General features: G+C 36.7%; 1 protein-coding gene across 1 annotated transcript; it reads left to right on the top strand.

Moving 5' to 3' along the window:
* Window positions 1-68: 68 nt before the first annotated feature.
* Mdh1 (malate dehydrogenase 1, NAD (soluble)) lies at window positions 69-15797 on the top strand. The gene is made up of 9 exons (XM_005385722.2): window positions 69-189; window positions 5665-5763; window positions 6166-6262; window positions 7998-8173; window positions 9705-9827; window positions 13451-13627; window positions 14157-14270; window positions 14774-14863; window positions 15457-15797. Exons 1-9 carry the CDS (start codon window positions 187-189, stop codon window positions 15580-15582), a joined length of 1005 nt encoding a protein of 334 aa, XP_005385779.1. The 5' UTR covers window positions 69-186; the 3' UTR covers window positions 15583-15797.
* The last annotated feature ends 2012 nt before the right edge of the window (window positions 15798-17809 follow it).

Below are 17809 nucleotides of genomic sequence, written 5' to 3'. Positions count from 1 at the left end.
AATGCGTGAAGGCTGTGCCAGAGTTGGGCAGCCTAAACTACATTTCCCAGAGGGTACAGCGGCCGGGAGACTAGCCTTTTCTGACTGTCACAGCGCGCCCTCCTCGACTCGGTTCCGAGCTAGAGGTGACCTGACTTTTCGAGGCTCGCTTTGCAGGTGCAGAAATTGTCCGCGCAGTTCCCAGGCATGGTGAGTGTGGGCCTCTGGCTTCTGTTTACCTCCGGCGTGAGTGTGGGTGTTCTTGAACTTCAAGAATTTTTAGTAGGGAACAGGGCATCGCACTGACCTTGGAACCGTTTGCAAATCCCCCCACTCAGCTGGGGACTGTCCAATAGCCTAGTAATTGGGAAGGGCTTGCTTTCCTCCTGGGGCTTTTCGTAGGTCTCTGGAGAAACCATTGCCCTTGAAGAAGCTCGGTCTTACGCCTGTTGTATAGCGGGGCACAAAATATGAATCCTGATTTTCTCCGAAGGCTTATAATAAGGGCAAGCTAGGGACGATGAGGTTTCATGGGAAGGGAGATTTGCGTCTTAACCTTTTTTTTTTTCCTTCCTTGAACCATACTATTTTAAGGGCTTTTGTCACAAAGCCCTTTACAGCAAAAGGCCCTCCACTGTTAATGTTGCGCTCACACTGACGATCTGCATTTTCAGGAGACGTGTTTCCTCCATATCTAACTTAACAAAATATTATTTAAAACTTCTTCATTAATCTCCTTTTGTAATGCTAGGACGCAGTAGCATCACTAGCCAGATGACTAGTGGAGATGTTCTTTACTGTTGTATGTGTTTTGAATTCCAGAAGCACTGTTTTTCAGTGTAACACAGTATTACCATCTTGTCATTGAAGCAATCTCTGGAGCTGCATATCTAGTCTCTGCTGCGGGGAGTGGGGCGGGTGGGTGCGGAAACTGTGACGTAGGAATAATCAGCGAGCTCTTTGAAGGTGACATTTACAGTCATATTGAGGAAAATTGCTTCAGACTTGCATTTATATTTGGAAATATTTTTTCTTCTTATCTCAAAATACTAAAATTTCTGGAGAGTATGAGAAAAATGTTTGAATGAATTGGAAGTTTTCCAGAACCTGAAAAGACATGTTTGCAAAGCATGGACAGTACTCCCTCTACGTCATAAGTGGACAGAGAACAGCTACTAATTCCCAGTAACTGTTTCCTAGTTATTTTATGAAATAATGTAATTATTTAAATTATGGTTTCAGTAGTTTCTCTCTTAATAGTCCTAACAAGAAAGCAGAGGCACATTTTATCAGAGAACTTCAGACTTTTAATTTTAGAACTTGCTGAAAGCTGAATTTATTGAGACCCAGAGAGAATGTGATTTGCTCAAGGTCACACTCCATTTCATCATTATTGAGTCAAGTCATTCTAAATTTTTACTTTTAGTAGCTGATCTTCTATAATGATATATAAGCTCATACTGCAGATATGAACTTAACTATGTTGCCAGCAGGTAAATTACCTGATAGCTTTATTCCCTGTAATTCAGACTAGTAAACATGGAAGGTAATTTGGAGATAATTTCTTCTAATCTTAAAGGTAACTTGGGGAGGTCATACGATTTTTCCCAAGGTCACAGAGAAATCCAGGGCCCAGATTCTTATTTTATTTTTGCTACTCACTAGACTTAAGCCAGGCCTCACTCCTGGAAGGTCACTGGGATGCCAGGTAACACAGAGATGGTCGATAAGGAAGAATGGTGTCAGTTTGCTGTCTCACATGACTCAAAATCTTCTTCAGAAAAGCATGAATAATCAGTGATTTACAAGAGTCATCTTTTTGTAAGCCAACTCTAAGAAGGGGCTAAAGAGGAAAATTCTTTCTTGTGTCTGTAAGAAGTCCATAGGAAGGAATCTGAATGGCACTTCTATTTTGTATTAGAGAAATATATGTAAATTAGAAATGCATATAAACTAGGAAGTAAGAAAGGAATAGATGTATTTTTCTGTGGAATAACTGAAGGAATAGTTAAATTCAAGCTTTGCAACTGAGACCATAGCACATTCTCAAGACAGAGCCAGCATTTGCAGGAAGGTCATTAGTGCCCTGCTTAGAGCAAAGACATCCCTTCTTGGATCTTGGCAGACTGCCAGATATCCGAGCAAAGAATAGTAACCTGTCTTCATACAGTAGCATAGTGAGAAGTCAGCCAGCAGGACTCTCCCACCTTCCTGCTTTTCAACCGGTGTTGCAAAAGAACAGTAAGAACCAAATGTGTACTTCCTTTACTTATTCCATCATCATTCATATCCTAACTAGGCTTCATACTACGCTTTAACAAGATAAAATTACCTATGAAAAAAGTGGCCTAAAGAGGCAGAAGGAAACTGCTGGTGGAATTAGCAGATTGTAGTTGGCCACAACCCCTGCACTAAAGAGGTATTGTGGACACATTTTTAGTAGCTAAAATTGACTTCATTATTCTGTTCTAGTCATCTACTTGACTTTCTCAGAGGTTGAGTTTTATAGATAGAGCTATGTGTTTTCCTCCTCGTTTTGTAATCCAGCTTACTTACACTGAAGTACAGTGTATTTGTTTTTCTTTACCCTTTTATTCTTTCAACAAATACTTTTTGGTCAGGCGTGATGGTGCATGCCTATAATCTCAGCACTCAGGAGGCTGAGGCAGGAGGATTATTCTGAATTTAAAACTAGCCTGGGCTACAAAGTGAGCACAAGGCCAGCCTGAACTACATAGTAAGACCGTGTCTCAAAAGGAAAAAAAAAAAAAAAGAAGAAATAGAAATATTTTTGGAACACTACATGAGTCAAAGATTTGAGTCAAAGTGAGACTCCTGTCAGGATTCTTCACAGTCTAGTAAAGAGTAATAGACATGTAAACGGAAAGCCACTGGCTATAAGAATCCTAGAGGAGCCTAATCCCAGCTATTTAGAAGGCCAAGACCAGAGAATTAAAAGTTTAAGATCAGCCTGGGCAATTTAGCAAGACCCTTAGAGGAATTCTTAGAGGAAAATTCTGTGGTGACAGAAACCTATAACTGTAATATTTGCCTCATGCTGTTCTTTGTACTCTGCATGTGAAATAATCTCAGTCCTTAAAACTGCAGTTTGTTAGACCTGATATTGTATCTCCATTTTCCTCTGTGGAGACAATACAGAGATGTTAAGTACCTTGTCAAGAGTATACAGCTAATGAGATGAGGAGCCAGGACATGAGCCTAGAAAAGTTTGACTCTTAAGGCCCTCTCTTTCATTACTACTCTCTACTGCTTCTAGCTCCATTTTAGAGAATTGGCTTATGCCTTTTCTAAATTTAGAAGGTTTACTGACAGATTCTCTGGCCTAAAATAATACCAAGTACCTGATAGGAATTCAGTGATATATCATGTATGAATTAAATGAGGTAAGCTTATCAGTTGATTGATAAAACTGTAACTTAGAACTAGTGAAATAGTTTTGCCTATAGCTCAAACTATTTTTTATGCTACCTAAGTTTCCAGCCTTCTCAGTGCAAGTATATATGAATAAATATCTTCTAAAAAATTTTAAACATGTGTTCAGTATACTTTCAAATAATTCTTATATATTTCTATCCTTGGATTTTCAAAATACAGGTATTTCTTCAGCAGATATTTCAGGTCCAACTGTGTGTTAGGTATTCTAGTTAGTTCAGATACAACTGTAAATAAAGTAAATCCCCTCAAAATAAAATATGACAGGTGAGCTCCCAGCCTTGACTTAACATTTGAAAGAAGTAGCAATAACTTTTCCCTCTATTTCCTTTCCTTTTCGTTATCTGCTCTATTTGACTTCAAGGGAGAAAAGGAAATGACAAATAACATGTATAGGCCATTTAAGGTTTTTCTATAAATACTAATGACAGATCAGAATACAAATATCATGTAGTTTAACATAATAAAAAATAACCATATAGATTATTAGTGGCTCTTTATAAACCTAGTCTCTTTTGGAATATAAATATATATTTTATTATAACTGACTTAAGAAATTAACATATTTTGTATATTTGGAGATATGAAGAGCTGAGGAAAATTTGCTGAAAAGTTGAAGAAGAGATCTAGGGGCTGGGGATTTAGCTCAGCGGCAAAAGCACCTGCCTGGCAAGCGCAAGGTCCTGAGTTCAGTTCCCAGTACCTGAGAAAAACCAAAAAAAAAAAAGAAGAGATCTAGAAGTTCAGGGAGAAACTTTCTGCACTTTCACGGGGGATTTGTTTATTTTATTCCCGTGCTGGTCACATCTCTAAGGAAAAAGGGCACAGATAGACTACTATGGTCAGATTTTTTTATTGTTGTTTTTTTTTTTGGTGGGGGGCGTACTGGGAATCAAACTCAGGACCTTGTGCTTGCCATGCAGGTGCTTGTGCCACTGAGCTATATCCCTGGCCCTGTTTTGCTTTTTTTTGAGACAAGATCTCACTGTATAGTTCAGGTTGACCTTGGACTCTCTGTGTAACGCAGGCTGGCCTCAAATTAACAGTGGTCCTCCTACGTCAGCCTCCTGAGTGCTGAGATTACAGACATGCACCACCATGCCCAGCTAGATTTATTTTTCTGTAGCAGTTGATACTTCTTTCCTGATATTATTTTTTTCCTTTTGATTTCTTTCAATACCATGTTGCTGAGTGCTGCTGACCTCAGTGCTTAGTGTTAGAATTTTAAAAGGATCCTTCAAGGTCACCTATCCTCTTTCCATTTCAGATGCATGGCTCATCTGGGAGAGCAAATTTTGAATAAAAACAAATCAAACACTGCTATTCCCCCACCCCACCAATCAATTCAGTTGGCCATTTCTCCATGCAGGAAGGGATAGAGGTGGCAGAGTAGAGCCACATGTACCCAAAATTGTCAAGGAAAGGAAAAATTCACCTTGATTCTCTGAGCTTAATTTAACCTTATTTAAATGACTCAGGCTCATCACTTTAAATCTCAATATTTTTCTTCCTGTGTCTTATTGAGTCTGTTGAATCTGTAAGGCTACTTCTCAATATTACAACTATTAGGCACATCATATGTGTCCCCATCCTTTCAAAAATAAATTTCCTTTGGAATCAGGCTGTCAACTAGCCCTATATATTGCTCTTGTTACTGATAATTTATTGTAATCCAGATATTACCTTTTTTTTCTTCTTATAAAAGGCTTATTTTTCCTCTCAGATAGTTAATGCTTCTCCCCCCCCCTTTAAAGTTTGACTCGGTGTAAATGGAAAGTTTTAACCACTGTTACTTGTTAGGCTGGTGTGAAGGGTTCTAGAGAGCAGATAAGAATGGTGGATTTTCATAAGGATTTCTAAGGCTCTCCTGGCTGCCCAGGGTTGGTATAACCATGTAATGCACACATCAACATTATTAGGCCTGTTTCAGTAAGAAAATATCCTTAAAAAGATGGATAAGATCATGTAGAAAATACAGGATAGCACTTTGTACACCTTTTGAGTGAGAATTGAATCACACCACCTAAAATATGCAGCTGAAGGACACATGTTCTGTAAGTTGTGCGTACTGTATTTTCTAGAATAAGTGTAAGTTAGTTTTCTACTAATGTAATGCAGAGATTTTTAAATTTTACATTTGCTTTTATGTATATGCTTGTCTTATTAAAATCTTGAATCCCTAAGATAAAATGACATTTTTGATACAATCTAAATGGATCTCTTTTTTTACAGTCTGAGCCAATCAGAGTCCTTGTGACTGGAGCAGCTGGTCAAATTGCATATTCACTGTTGTACAGCATTGGAAATGGGTCTGTCTTTGGTAAAGACCAGGTAGGGGCATGTCTCTAAATCTTGGCATTAGTGTGAGAATGTCATTAATAAAACTCTGTATTTAGTGGCAAATAAATCATAAAGTGGTGAAGTGTTGGATAGTCCCGGTAAATGTAATAGGCACATTGCTGTAAATGAAAGCTGGTGAGGTATTTATATGCATCCCTCCAGGCACTGAAAACAGTTTGCAAATCAGAACTGTTCCATGTACTTCGTTAACTTCGTGCAACCAGAGATGTCAGTCATCTGAAAGTGGCATAGTGTTAGATACTTGAGCTCTTAAAGTATTTATTACCATCAGTTAATGGGAATTATATGCATATAAACAAAAACTGCAGCAGGGCATTTTTATGCTAAATGACGTGACCTACACTGACAGATGCCGTCCTTGCTTCTTGGCAGCCTATCACTCTTGTGCTATTAGATATCACTCCCATGATGGGTGTACTGGACGGGGTCCTCATGGAACTGCAGGACTGTGCCCTTCCCCTCCTGAAAGGTGAGTTGGAGAGGAAGGATTTTATAGTATCCTATTATGTCTATACACTCCCAGTTAGAAATTATTTCATAAAGGGGACTGGGGATTTAGCTCAGCGGCAAAGCGCCTGCCTGGCAAGCGCAAGGTCGTGAGTTCAGTTCCTGGTACAGGAGAAAAACCAAAAAAAAAAAAAAAAGAAAAGAAATTATTTCATAAAACTATTTTTGTTTAACATGTATACCAGAAATAAGGGTAAACATGAGAAATGGTCAATGTCAAGTAAATGGCTGCTTTTTCCTCAACATGGAGTCTATTTAAATGCTAATAGTAGCATCTAATAATAAAAACTTTTTCAATTCTGAAGGATGCCTTACTAGGTCATATACCCTAGAAGCTGGTTGGTCATTTTTGTATGGTCCATTCCATCTGCTAGGAGGAGGTACAGTATAAGTTGGCCTAACTATGTAGCACCTATTTTGAAAAACCCTCAAGAGTTCAACTGAGTGCCTTTGAGAATCACTGAACTATTACTCAAATGTAACATAGAAGTCTCAAATTCGATTGAAAACTTTGTTAAACTCTCAGGTTAGATTGTAAACTAACTTGAATAGTTCTCTTTAGCTATACTTTGTGATTTTTTTCTTTTGGTAAAGATTAATTAATGACAACTCTTCTAGAAGTTTGCAAAAAACGATACAATATACTTATCTCCCCAAAAAAACTTTCCTTCAAATTCATTTATCTATTCAATAAACTTTTACTAGGAGAGAAACTCTACCATCTAAATCATTTGGTTGCATAGTTCTATAAAAGGATACATGACTAGCCCTCAGCTTTTCTGCTGGCTTCCTTTCCCTACACACAATTCTTTTCCAAATCAACTTCTTCTGTTGCTTTTTCCCATTTGCATTCCCTTCTCTATTAAGTCCCCTGTACTGACTCTTAACAGGGCGAACTTGCCCTCCGTAGCTATGAATATGGCAGTGAAGGGAAAGATCAGTGGGTATGGATGTGTGACTGGGAAGATGTATATTTGTTTCCTGTCACTGGTGTTCCTGCTTATGCCCAATGGGGACTTAAAAAGCCTGACTAACATAAATTCCCTGGCCTAAAAATTTACCAATGATATGCTGAATAGCGATGATGGCCTTTTTAATACAGTCAACAGTGGAGACCAAAGATGCATGTTCTTTAATCAGAAAGCAAGTTGTGTGTGTTTATTAGACTGACGCTGGCAACTCTGGACCGACCTCTAGACCGACAGACTGAAATTATAACCTTACTATCTTACCATGGTGGTAGCTAATCTCTGTAAACCTCAGTGTCTTCATCTGTAAAATGTGAAGATTAAGTTTATAATGAAATAACTCTCTTAGCATTATTTCTGGCACTACTCAATAAACATTTACTATTTTTAAATTTGTGATTGGTATCTTAGACCTTGAAGTAAATACAATTTAAAGTTCACTGAATGAGTTGCCGTTTTGTGTTGTCTGTGGTAATAAATGTGAATAACAAATGCTGCTTTGAAAGTTATACTTTGTACCAATAGGATTAGAAAAGATAAAAAGAATTTTTGAATTGAAATAAGAGGAAAACAAATCTGTTGACATTTCTGCTGATGATGTCTGGGAAAGCTCTATCAGTGTGAGATGCAAACAATTTGCTATAAAGTTTAAGAATGAGTGACTAGATTCAGTGTGAAAAATAAAACTTCAGACTTGGATATTTAAACAGTTCTGCATATTGTCCATAGATGTTATTGCGACAGATAAAGAAGAAGTTGCCTTCAAAGACCTGGATGTGGCTGTTCTCGTGGGCTCCATGCCGAGAAGGGAAGGCATGGAGAGGAAAGATTTACTGAAAGCAAATGTAAAAATCTTCAAAAGCCAGGGTGCAGCCTTGGATAAATATGCCAAAAAGTCAGTTAAGGTAATCAGAACTGTATTTTGTTAGGTTTTTCATTACTTGAATTTGAAACTTGTGCTTTCAGCATTAAGTGAAAATTGTTTCCCCCCCGTTTTTCCAGTTCTATGCCATGTTCAATAAATATAGATCTCCCTTTCTGGATCTTTTGCTGTAAGTTCAGAAATCTTTAAGCACAAGTACTGAAAAATATTTGCTCACTACTATGACATGAATATTTAGTATTGGTTCTTAAACTTATAAAGAAGACCCAGAACCTTCTGGTGCCTTTCTGCTATGTGGAAATACTTGTTTAGAGATTTAGAGCTGTGTAAGTGATTGTGGAAGGAGATCAACCTGACAAATAGTTTTGCTTTCTATAGACTTCATTTTAAATTGTTTTTATTTTCTGTAGTCATTAACAGAAAATAATAAAAACATTTTGAGTAGAAATCCTCTGGTTTCTTTGTAGATTACCAGCTGTACAGGCTGCTAAAATCCAGGCTGCCTGGATTTGTAGTACAGTTTGTACAGTACTCCGACCACTGCAAAGTGTCCTTGTTTGGAAGAAACACTCATCAATACTGGAGTACTTAGGGTCAATGGAGTACTGTCTTAGTGGCAGCTTCTCAAATGAGCCAGTAAAAAGATTAAAGTGTGTGTATATAGAGAGAGAGAATCTAGAAAAAATGATAATGTTACTCAGTCTTTATAATGTGCTTGTAGCTTTCTGTAAATCTTGACAGTTTCAAAATAAGATTTCTTTAATTATGTTAATAAAGATCCCATAATTTAAATGTCCATGTATAGGGTCTTCTGTACTATAATTCATTGCTGACTAAACCTTCCCAATACAAAAATAGCCTGAAATGTTTTCTGCTAAAGATTAACTTGTGGGCTAGGGATCTAGCTCAGTGGCACAACCACCTGCCTGGCAAGTTCAAGGTCCTGAGTTTGATTCCTGGTACAAAAAAAAAAAAGATGTTAGATCTGGCAGGAGAGATGGGTGGCAATCTGTATTTTAGCAAATAGCACAGGAAATTTTTAGGATGAGGCAAATTTGAGGAATATTTATTAATCATAGAGACAGATTGTTTTAAAATAAACCCAAATAAAAGGAAAGTTATATAAATGAATCAAACTCTGAGATAGAGCCTTAAATTTCTTGGGGTTTTTTTGTTTGGATTTGTGACTGTGTGTGGAAGGGTAGATAGATAAATACTCTGGCTCCTTTGGCACAAAAACAAAACAGACATGTATATAAAATTGCTAAATGAAAAGTGATTTATATATGTAAAACAGCTCTATCAAAAAATGTTTTCATTAGTCACACCAAACACTGACAAGATAAGCAAACGTTTTTAGAAAGGAGGATAAACACCTACATACTACAATGGTTTTTTTAATGTATTTATAGACATATAAATATATATATATATATTTATCTCATACAAACTTAATATGTAATTTGCCTGTTACATATTTTTCAGTCATATTCTAAGGTAATTCACTTACTAGGAATTCAGTTTGTAACTTCTGTGCCTCTCATGTACCCTAGGTCATCGTTGTGGGAAATCCAGCGAATACCAACTGCCTGACTGCCTCTAAGTCAGCTCCATCCATCCCGAAGGAGAATTTCAGTTGCCTGACTCGTTTGGACCACAACAGAGCTAAATCTCAAGTGAGAAAAATGCCTTTTAAAATCTTAAAAATTCAGCTTTAAAATCAGTGAATCCTACTTTTTCCTTTTTTTTTGTCTCTGTAGTAGGAAACTATTCCTTTTATATAAAGGTAAATTACTGTTACTTTTATCAGACAATCTTTAAATCTGTTCTAAGGACCAGAAGCTGAACTTCATGCTTAATTTTGTTTTTAACTATATTTTAATTGCTAATGATAATTAAATAGAGTTATTGGTATTCTCTTGGGAGTTACAATTAGTTTCTAGTATAAATAATTCACTTAATATTACATAACTTAATATTTTCAGATATGTGAGATTATAAAAGAAAAGATTTGAGTTTTAAACAATCGAGTTTAAATTTTAATAGATTTTATTTAGTTTTCAGTTTTATATCATAATATTCTATATGTGTCCATAATATTTCCTATTTTCACTACTTAAGAACTAAGCTTTAAATTGTTGTAATATTCCTTATCCTTTAGAACCTCAGAAAAATATGCCAAGAAGTCAGGGACCAGGAATTTAACAATAACTTTTCAAAAAATTAGAAGTCAGGCCATCTATGCAGGCTCGGTTCCTAGGATTTGTCAGCTCTAACTGGTTGTGGTGCCCTTGGAAGGCAGGCGAAAGGTTTAGTTCTCGGACACAGCCTCTTTCCTCACCCCTAGCACTTTTCTGGCCACCCTTGTTCATGCTCAGGTCATCACTGCCGCATAGGTCTATGAGTATCGTGCTTTTCTTCTAGAGATGACATCTTTATTTAGTTTCCACAGAGCTTTTTAACCAGAAGATGGCATGAGGTTGAAGTTAAGAAAACACCATCTTAAACTAAGAATTAACTTCTCAACTCCTGAATGATAGAGAAAAGATTCTATATTTGTTAAGCTTCTACTATAAACTGAATGGCTTATATATAATCTTTTTTTTTTTTTTTGGTTTTTTTCCGGTACCAGGAACCGAACTCACGACCTTGCGCTTGCCAGGCAGGCGCTGTGCCGCTGAGCTAAATCCCCAGCCCCTATATATAATCTTTATTTTAACTTTTATAATAACTCTACAAGATACCTCATTATTATCCTTGTTTTACAGATAGGAAACTTAGGTCCCAGAGAGGTTGGGGAATCTGCCCTAAGTCGTATAGTTAGTAAATGATGGAACCTCCTAAACTTGCCAGACTTAAATCACACACATGCATGTTCTCACATAATGGAATCAGAAGATGTAATCTACTTACTAGCATGTGACCTTGAGAAAGCATAATGAAGCTATAAAATATCAACCTCAAAAGTTGTTATGAAATAAGATCCATTGTAAGCCATTAGCAAGGTACCTGTCAAATACTCATACAATAAAACTTGACTGCTGCAATGATTGTGGATTTTGTTTTTACTAAGAGATATACAGCCTGATGTTGAAAAGAGCCACACCTTAGAAATATCTCTCAACATTCCGTGTAATTTAGAAGGTCATTGGGTAGCAAAATACTATAAATATTTCCCTGAGAAGCGTTGGGCTGTGAGTAGCATCTGGGGAAGAAATGGGAGTTTGCTTGACTGGAGGCAAGATGTTGTATGAGTTGCAACTGTCAATTCTTCACTGCTGTTTTGTTACTTACTTAGTTCTTACAGGGGATAAGAGGTAAAATGACAACCCTGACATCTCTTTTTGTTGTTTCATCTGAGGTTTCGTCGGAGGCAGACTTTGGAATATTCTGCTTCCAGAGGTATTACCAAGAGCTGTTTTGTCCCAGGGCCTGAAATGGTTTTTCTTTGGAGGGCAAAAGTCATGAATGAGCTGAAAGCGGAGAAGCTATCTCATCAGACTTTAACCACTGCTTCTGGCACGCATTCATGGACTTCGCAGGCCCTTGGTTAGGCACTGTTTCGACATGTCATTCTGGCACAGAGAGAGCTTTTAGGGAGTTTTTGAAGAAGCAGTTTCTTCCCCTTGTAAAAGTTGTTTATCTAGTGAGAAAATAATAAACCCAAAGATAAGTTTTTCTTACATGAATGTTGACTGGTTTTACAGAACTTGCTTTAAAACTTAGATGTCTTAGCTCTCTAGTAATTGTTATCACCTGCAGAAACTCCCTGTTTGCAAACCAGAGCTATATGTATGTCTGCTGACAAGGTAATTTGACAATGATATCAGTTGGCTGGTAAGAGGGGGAAGAAAATTACTAGGGCTGGGGAATTAGTCAAAGTCTTTAACAGATCTATATGACAGACATGAAAAGTGTCTAAGAATCAAGGAACAGTTATTCGTGGTGCATGTTAATTTAGACTAGCTCTAACATGAATGATAAAATGACATCTGCTGAGTGCAAAGTACCTGGCCTTTGCTGTCCAGACAGAACTAGATTAGCTAAAGAGATCAAAGGAGCAAGAGGAGGTAGGCAGCATGAACAAAGCAAGTAAAGGATGCCAAGGAGACTTGTGGGGAGAGAGGCCTAGAGGCACTGTATCTTCATTTTACTTTGGAGTAGTTGAATCTGACATTTGGAGTGGTTTTGAGCTCTTAAGCTCTTAAATAAAAGCATCTTGGGTTACCTGCCCAAGGTAATATAGATACAGGTCTTTATAAATCTATAAATATTTTTAAATAATATATTTAACACTTTACTATAAAATAGGCTTTGTGTTAGGATGATTTTGCCCAATTGTAAGTAAAATAAATGTTTTGAGCACATTAAGGTAAGCTTGGCTGTTATGTTCACTAGGTTGAGTGTATTAAATTCATTTCAACTTAAAGTATTTTCAATAATTTCAGAATATAGCTGCATCATAAGTCAAGGTTTTTCTAGATAGATGGATATACATATGTGTAAGTTATTATATTTAATCTCTTCAGTATCTTAATTTACCAAGTAGGGTCATTCTTTGGTAATGTAAGTCCCATCCTACTCCAAAATTTCATATATAAGAGCAATTGAAAATTGATTTGTATTGCTGCATTATAAAAATTTCATGTAAGACCAGGGATATAACTCAGTGGCACAGTGCCTGCCTGGCAAGCGCAAGGTCCTGAGCTTAATTCCTGGTACCAAAAAAAAAAAGTCACCTAAATATGGGGAAATACAAAGTACTGGAGTTCTCCAAAATGCCAAGGAGATGTCTCTATGTAAGTATTATCACCAAAACAAAGATCACATTCATGTACTCAAGAAATGTTAACTTCTTAGTTGGTGCTTTATATCTGATAAATCTACTATACTGGTAGGTTAATTGCAAATTGTCGGGTGGTCTGTGCTTGTTGATATTCTACTTAAAAATTTTACCCAAAAATGTTTTATTAACATTGTGAAGCCATTTTATGCAATTACCAAGCAATGAAATATGCATTTTTTTAATAAATCAGTATAATTTGTGATAGTCTCTTAAATAAATTTCAAAAGTGTGCCAGATGTGGTGACACACACCTGTAATCCCAGAACTCAGCAGGCTGAGGCAGGAGGATCACAGTGAGCTCAAGGCCTGTCTACACTACAAAGTGAGACCTTGCCTAAAAAAAAAAAAATTCAGAAGCTTTTTCATTTTTTCTTAAAGGATTTTTTCAAGCAGGTCACAATTTGAGATAAAAGTCATTTGTCTAATTAGTGTATTTCTTTTAAATTGCATTAGATTGCTCTTAAACTTGGAGTAACTGCTGATGATGTAAAGAATGTCATCATCTGGGGAAACCATTCCTCAACTCAATATCCAGATGTCAACCATGCCAAGGTGAAATTGCATGGGAAGGAAGTTGGTGTTTATGAAGCTCTGAAAGATGACAGTTGGCTCAAGGGAGACTTCATCACGGTAAGAAAAGTCGTGAGTCAACTTAATAGCCAAGCATAAATAACTGGAGAGACGTGCCACACCGCTGATGTGAGTGTCTCCCAAGGGGTAGAAGGGAAACCTCATAGGGAGCAGGTCTTTCATATTTGCTCCAAGGAGTGAGTATGTTCTTTTGGCATTTTACAAAGCCAGTCACAATCCAGTATGATCTAGCAAATGAAATTGATTGTCAAAAGTAGGAAACATTGGATGACCCTCTAATCATCTGGCTTTTTCCTTTTGCTTTGTTTTGTTTTGTTTTAACCAAGATCCATTTCTTTGTATAAAGTATGTTAAATATTCTATGGGAGTTTGTACTTTTCTCTCTTCGAAAAGATTGGTGCTTCTAAGTGAGTTAGGTTAGTAAGTTCAGCATTGGCTAGGTGCATGATTTTTGGAGAAGACATACTAAGCTATGGTTATAGCCTTTCACCTATAGTCAACTTGGAACAGATAAAAATTTTGCTAGCATAATCAAGTAACACTGCTGCCTCTGCCTACTTGCACCCAGATCGTGCAGCAGCGTGGTGCGGCTGTCATCAAAGCTCGGAAACTATCCAGTGCGATGTCTGCTGCAAAAGCCATTGGAGACCACATCAGAAACATCTGGTTTGGAACCCCAGAGGTGAGACTCAGTGATGTGCATAAGCTACTCTTTTTATTTTTGTTCTCTGATACTATAAAGTAAAAAGACCCTACTTCACAGTAAGCCAATTAGGTTATTTCCCAGCTCAGCTGCCTATAAACCAAGTAACCTTTAGAAAGTTACTTAACCTTTCTGAGCTCTTTTGGCATCTGTTACATGGTATCCCACACCATTGTGAGGAGTAAGTGAGATTTTATATGGAAAATAATTTTCTCCTTAACATCAACTTTGGGCCAGTTTCCTCATGTGTATAAGGATTGTGTTTCTGCAGCCTGCTTCACAGGTAATTTGGAAGAGTAGAATGAGATAAAATGCATGAAAGTTATCTTGTCATGGAAATGCCAGGTGTTGGTCATTGTTCCTTTACAGTAATGAAGTTGTGCACATAGTAAGAAAGTCACCTGGTTTAATTTTATTAGTTCATGGTTGGTTGGTAAACTAATCCCTGTGCACTGTGAGAATGTACACCTTGTTTTTTTAAGGGAGAGTTCGTGTCCATGGGCGTCTTTTCTGATGGCAACTCCTATGGTATTCCTGATGATCTACTCTATTCATTCCCTGTTGTAATCCAGGTAAGATGTTTTGAGGTGGAAAAATCATTATATGTTTTTTCTCAAAAACGAAGTAATTTGGCTTACAAAGTTAGTCTTTTACTAAATTAAACATTCTCAGGTTTTTTTTTTTATGTCTATCACAACTTTAATTCATTGAAAGTTTGAAATTAATCTGGAAAGCAAGATTCAACTCTTCCCACTAGATATATTATTACTTCTCTAATATCAGATATCTGCAAATTGTATCTTATTTCTAAATAATGCAGTGGTTCCTCAGTAGTGTTGCTCTTTATAATAACTTACTAACTAATGTCAATAATTATTATAGACTTTTTCAAGATTTGATGGATTTTGGATTGAAATGTTGACCTTTTATGCAGAATTATCTGTTAAGATTTGGGTTCCTGGCTAAAGGTGTACTCAGTGGAAGAGTGCGTACCTTCATGCACAAGGGTACTGGGTTTGATCCCCAGCACTGAAGAAATAAATCTGGACTAATTATTTCTTAATCAAACTTTAAAATAGTACACCTCTAGACATAAATTCATACTAGGTTATTGTTGCTGGAAGATCAGTCGTAGTTTCATTGTAAATCTCTTATTTTCAAACAGAATAAGACCTGGAAGTTTGTTGAAGGTCTCCCTATTAATGATTTCTCACGTGAGAAGATGGATCTTACTGCAAAGGAACTGGCAGAAGAAAAAGAAACTGCTTTTGAATTTCTTTCCTCAGCATGACTAGGCAGTCATTTTGATGTTATTAAATGCCCCAAAGCTGAAGAATCTAAATGTCGTCTTTGACTCTAGTACCAAATGATGCTATACGTAAAATTACTTGTGAAAAGCAACACATTTTGAAGATTGTGTGCTGCTTGGTACACACTTGTGAGTAAAAATCTATCATCATGCTGTTAGTGCTGTATTCTAAATAAAATATATTCAAGTGAATGTGATTGAGACTCTGAATTACTAGCTAATAGTACTTATTCAGAAACCAACCTTCTTATTTCCCAGGTTGTTTAAGGGATTATAATTTTTGTTGTGTTTATTGTTTAGAAAAAATGGAAAGGGAGGACAGATGCCATGTTGGTATGTGCCTGTAATTTCAGCTACTCAAGAGGCTGAGGCAGGAGAATCACAAGTTTAAGGCACCCTAGGCAATATAGCAAGACTCCCATATAAAAAAAGGGGAAAGACAATAAAATTAGAAAGTATTACAGAATAAAGCATAAATATCCTGTATTACCTTGTATTTAAATAAGATAGGAAAACCTACATCATGGTAATGAATTGGTCTATTTTACAATGTATTTTTAAACATTATCGGGGCTGGGGATTTAGCTCAGCGGCACAGCGCCTGCCTGGCAAGCACAAGGTCATGAGTTCGATTCCCGGTACCAGAAAAAAAAACAAAAAACAACAACAATAAACATTATCCACTGTAGGCAAACACATGTTTTTAAAATCTTGAAGATGAGTTCATGTTTTCTGGATGATTCTATTTTCAAATTACCTGTTAAATAGGTTGCAAATGATATTCTGTTAACAGTTTTATGCCATTGGATGAAATTAGAGCACTCATTTTCATAATAGAATTGATAGTAATAAGTCTTCCCTTGAGGCATTCTTCTGTAGCAAAATACAGAGTTACTTATATTTCATAACCAGTAAGTGCCACAGAAATTTATGTTAGTGTTAATGTTCACACTCTAAGCTTTTTACTAAAAATATAGTGTTAAAAAATACTTCTTTTTAAAATTTCCATGAGAACAGAAGGCACTGTATCTTTTCGTCTTTGTGCTTAATGCACCGCCCACACATAACAGACACTCAGGCCTATATATCTCTCAGGCCTAATGTAATGCTCTTCATGGATGCACAAATACTTATTGGTTAGATTTGTTATTTAAAATTATCTGTATAATTAATCTCACATCTCGTATGATCCAGCAAAGAAAAGTGAGTGGATGTACCTTTAAAACTTAATTAGAAATATAAAAAAAAATTTGTATTGAATAAATTTGTATAAAATATGCATGTATACCAGATACTAATTTTTCAGTTCCAAAGTCCCCCTTCTATATTCTTTGTGGGACTGGGATACTATAAACAGTGTTTCTTTTCCAGCTGCTCCTTGTTTAAAATCTGCCAGTTAAGGGTACTAGAAGACTGGAAGGTAGAAGAAAACCTTCCCTCATATTAGCTCCCTGTTTCATTACCTTCTCTGTTCCTTACATAAGCCAGGAGAGAAGGAAAACAAAGAATCAAACATTGTTAGAAGAAAAGTTATTCGGTTGGAAGTCTGAAAACTAACTTCCTGTAAAATTAAAATGAGAAGAAAGTACGTATAGATGGAAATTGTTGGCGAGATCTAGATTATTACAGATATTCTGCTGTATGACAATCCATGCCTTTTTTTCTGTTTTCTCTGTCTCTCTTACATGCAGGTAGTCAGTATGTGTTTCTTGATTAAGGTGAAAAAACAATAACACTTGCCCCACTGTTTTAAGTGTATTTCTCCAGAAGTAGACCCCAAGATGAGGTTTTGAGGATTCAAGTGCATGTGATCTATTAAGGTAGTACACACAGGAGACATCTCTAGGGAAAAGGGAAAGAAGGTCAGCAAGGTACACTGGCACATTTATCCAAGGTTGGCTCCATCCTGAGTAAATTAAGGAACTTGAGGCAGGCATACCCTTGAACTATTGGGTAGAGGGTGGAGAATGTAATTCCCAGCCACTCTTGCTGTCTGAATTGCCAGCAAAGTCTTTAGTAGCCCAGGAAGAACTGCAGGGGCTGGATGTTACAGGCAAAAGAAAATTCAAAGATGTGAAAAGGGGCTTGGTGAGAGCACCATTGTTATTCACTGTACCTACAACTTAGTGTTCACATGAGAACTAGACGAACTATCATTTAATAGCAAATGGAGAGAGCATTGCTGAAGCTCAGAACCCCAGAATACTTC

This window comes from Chinchilla lanigera, unplaced genomic scaffold (assembly GCF_000276665.1).
Source record: "Chinchilla lanigera isolate Chin_1 unplaced genomic scaffold, ChiLan1.0 scaffold00023, whole genome shotgun sequence".
In the NCBI taxonomy this organism is placed as follows: domain Eukaryota; kingdom Metazoa; phylum Chordata; class Mammalia; order Rodentia; family Chinchillidae; genus Chinchilla; species Chinchilla lanigera.
Note: the sequence above shows the minus strand (reverse complement) of the source record. Positions and strands in the feature narration are given on the sequence as shown.

Bases quoted from the DNA above. Each gene is read 5' to 3' on its own strand.
- Mdh1 (XM_005385722.2), top strand. The intron at 5,764-6,165 runs GTAGGGGCATGT...GCTTCTTGGCAG, and splicing joins CTGTCTTTGGTAAAGACCAG to CCTATCACTCTTGTGCTATT. The intron at 9,828-13,450 runs GTGAGAAAAATG...AAATTGCATTAG, and splicing joins ACAACAGAGCTAAATCTCAA to ATTGCTCTTAAACTTGGAGT.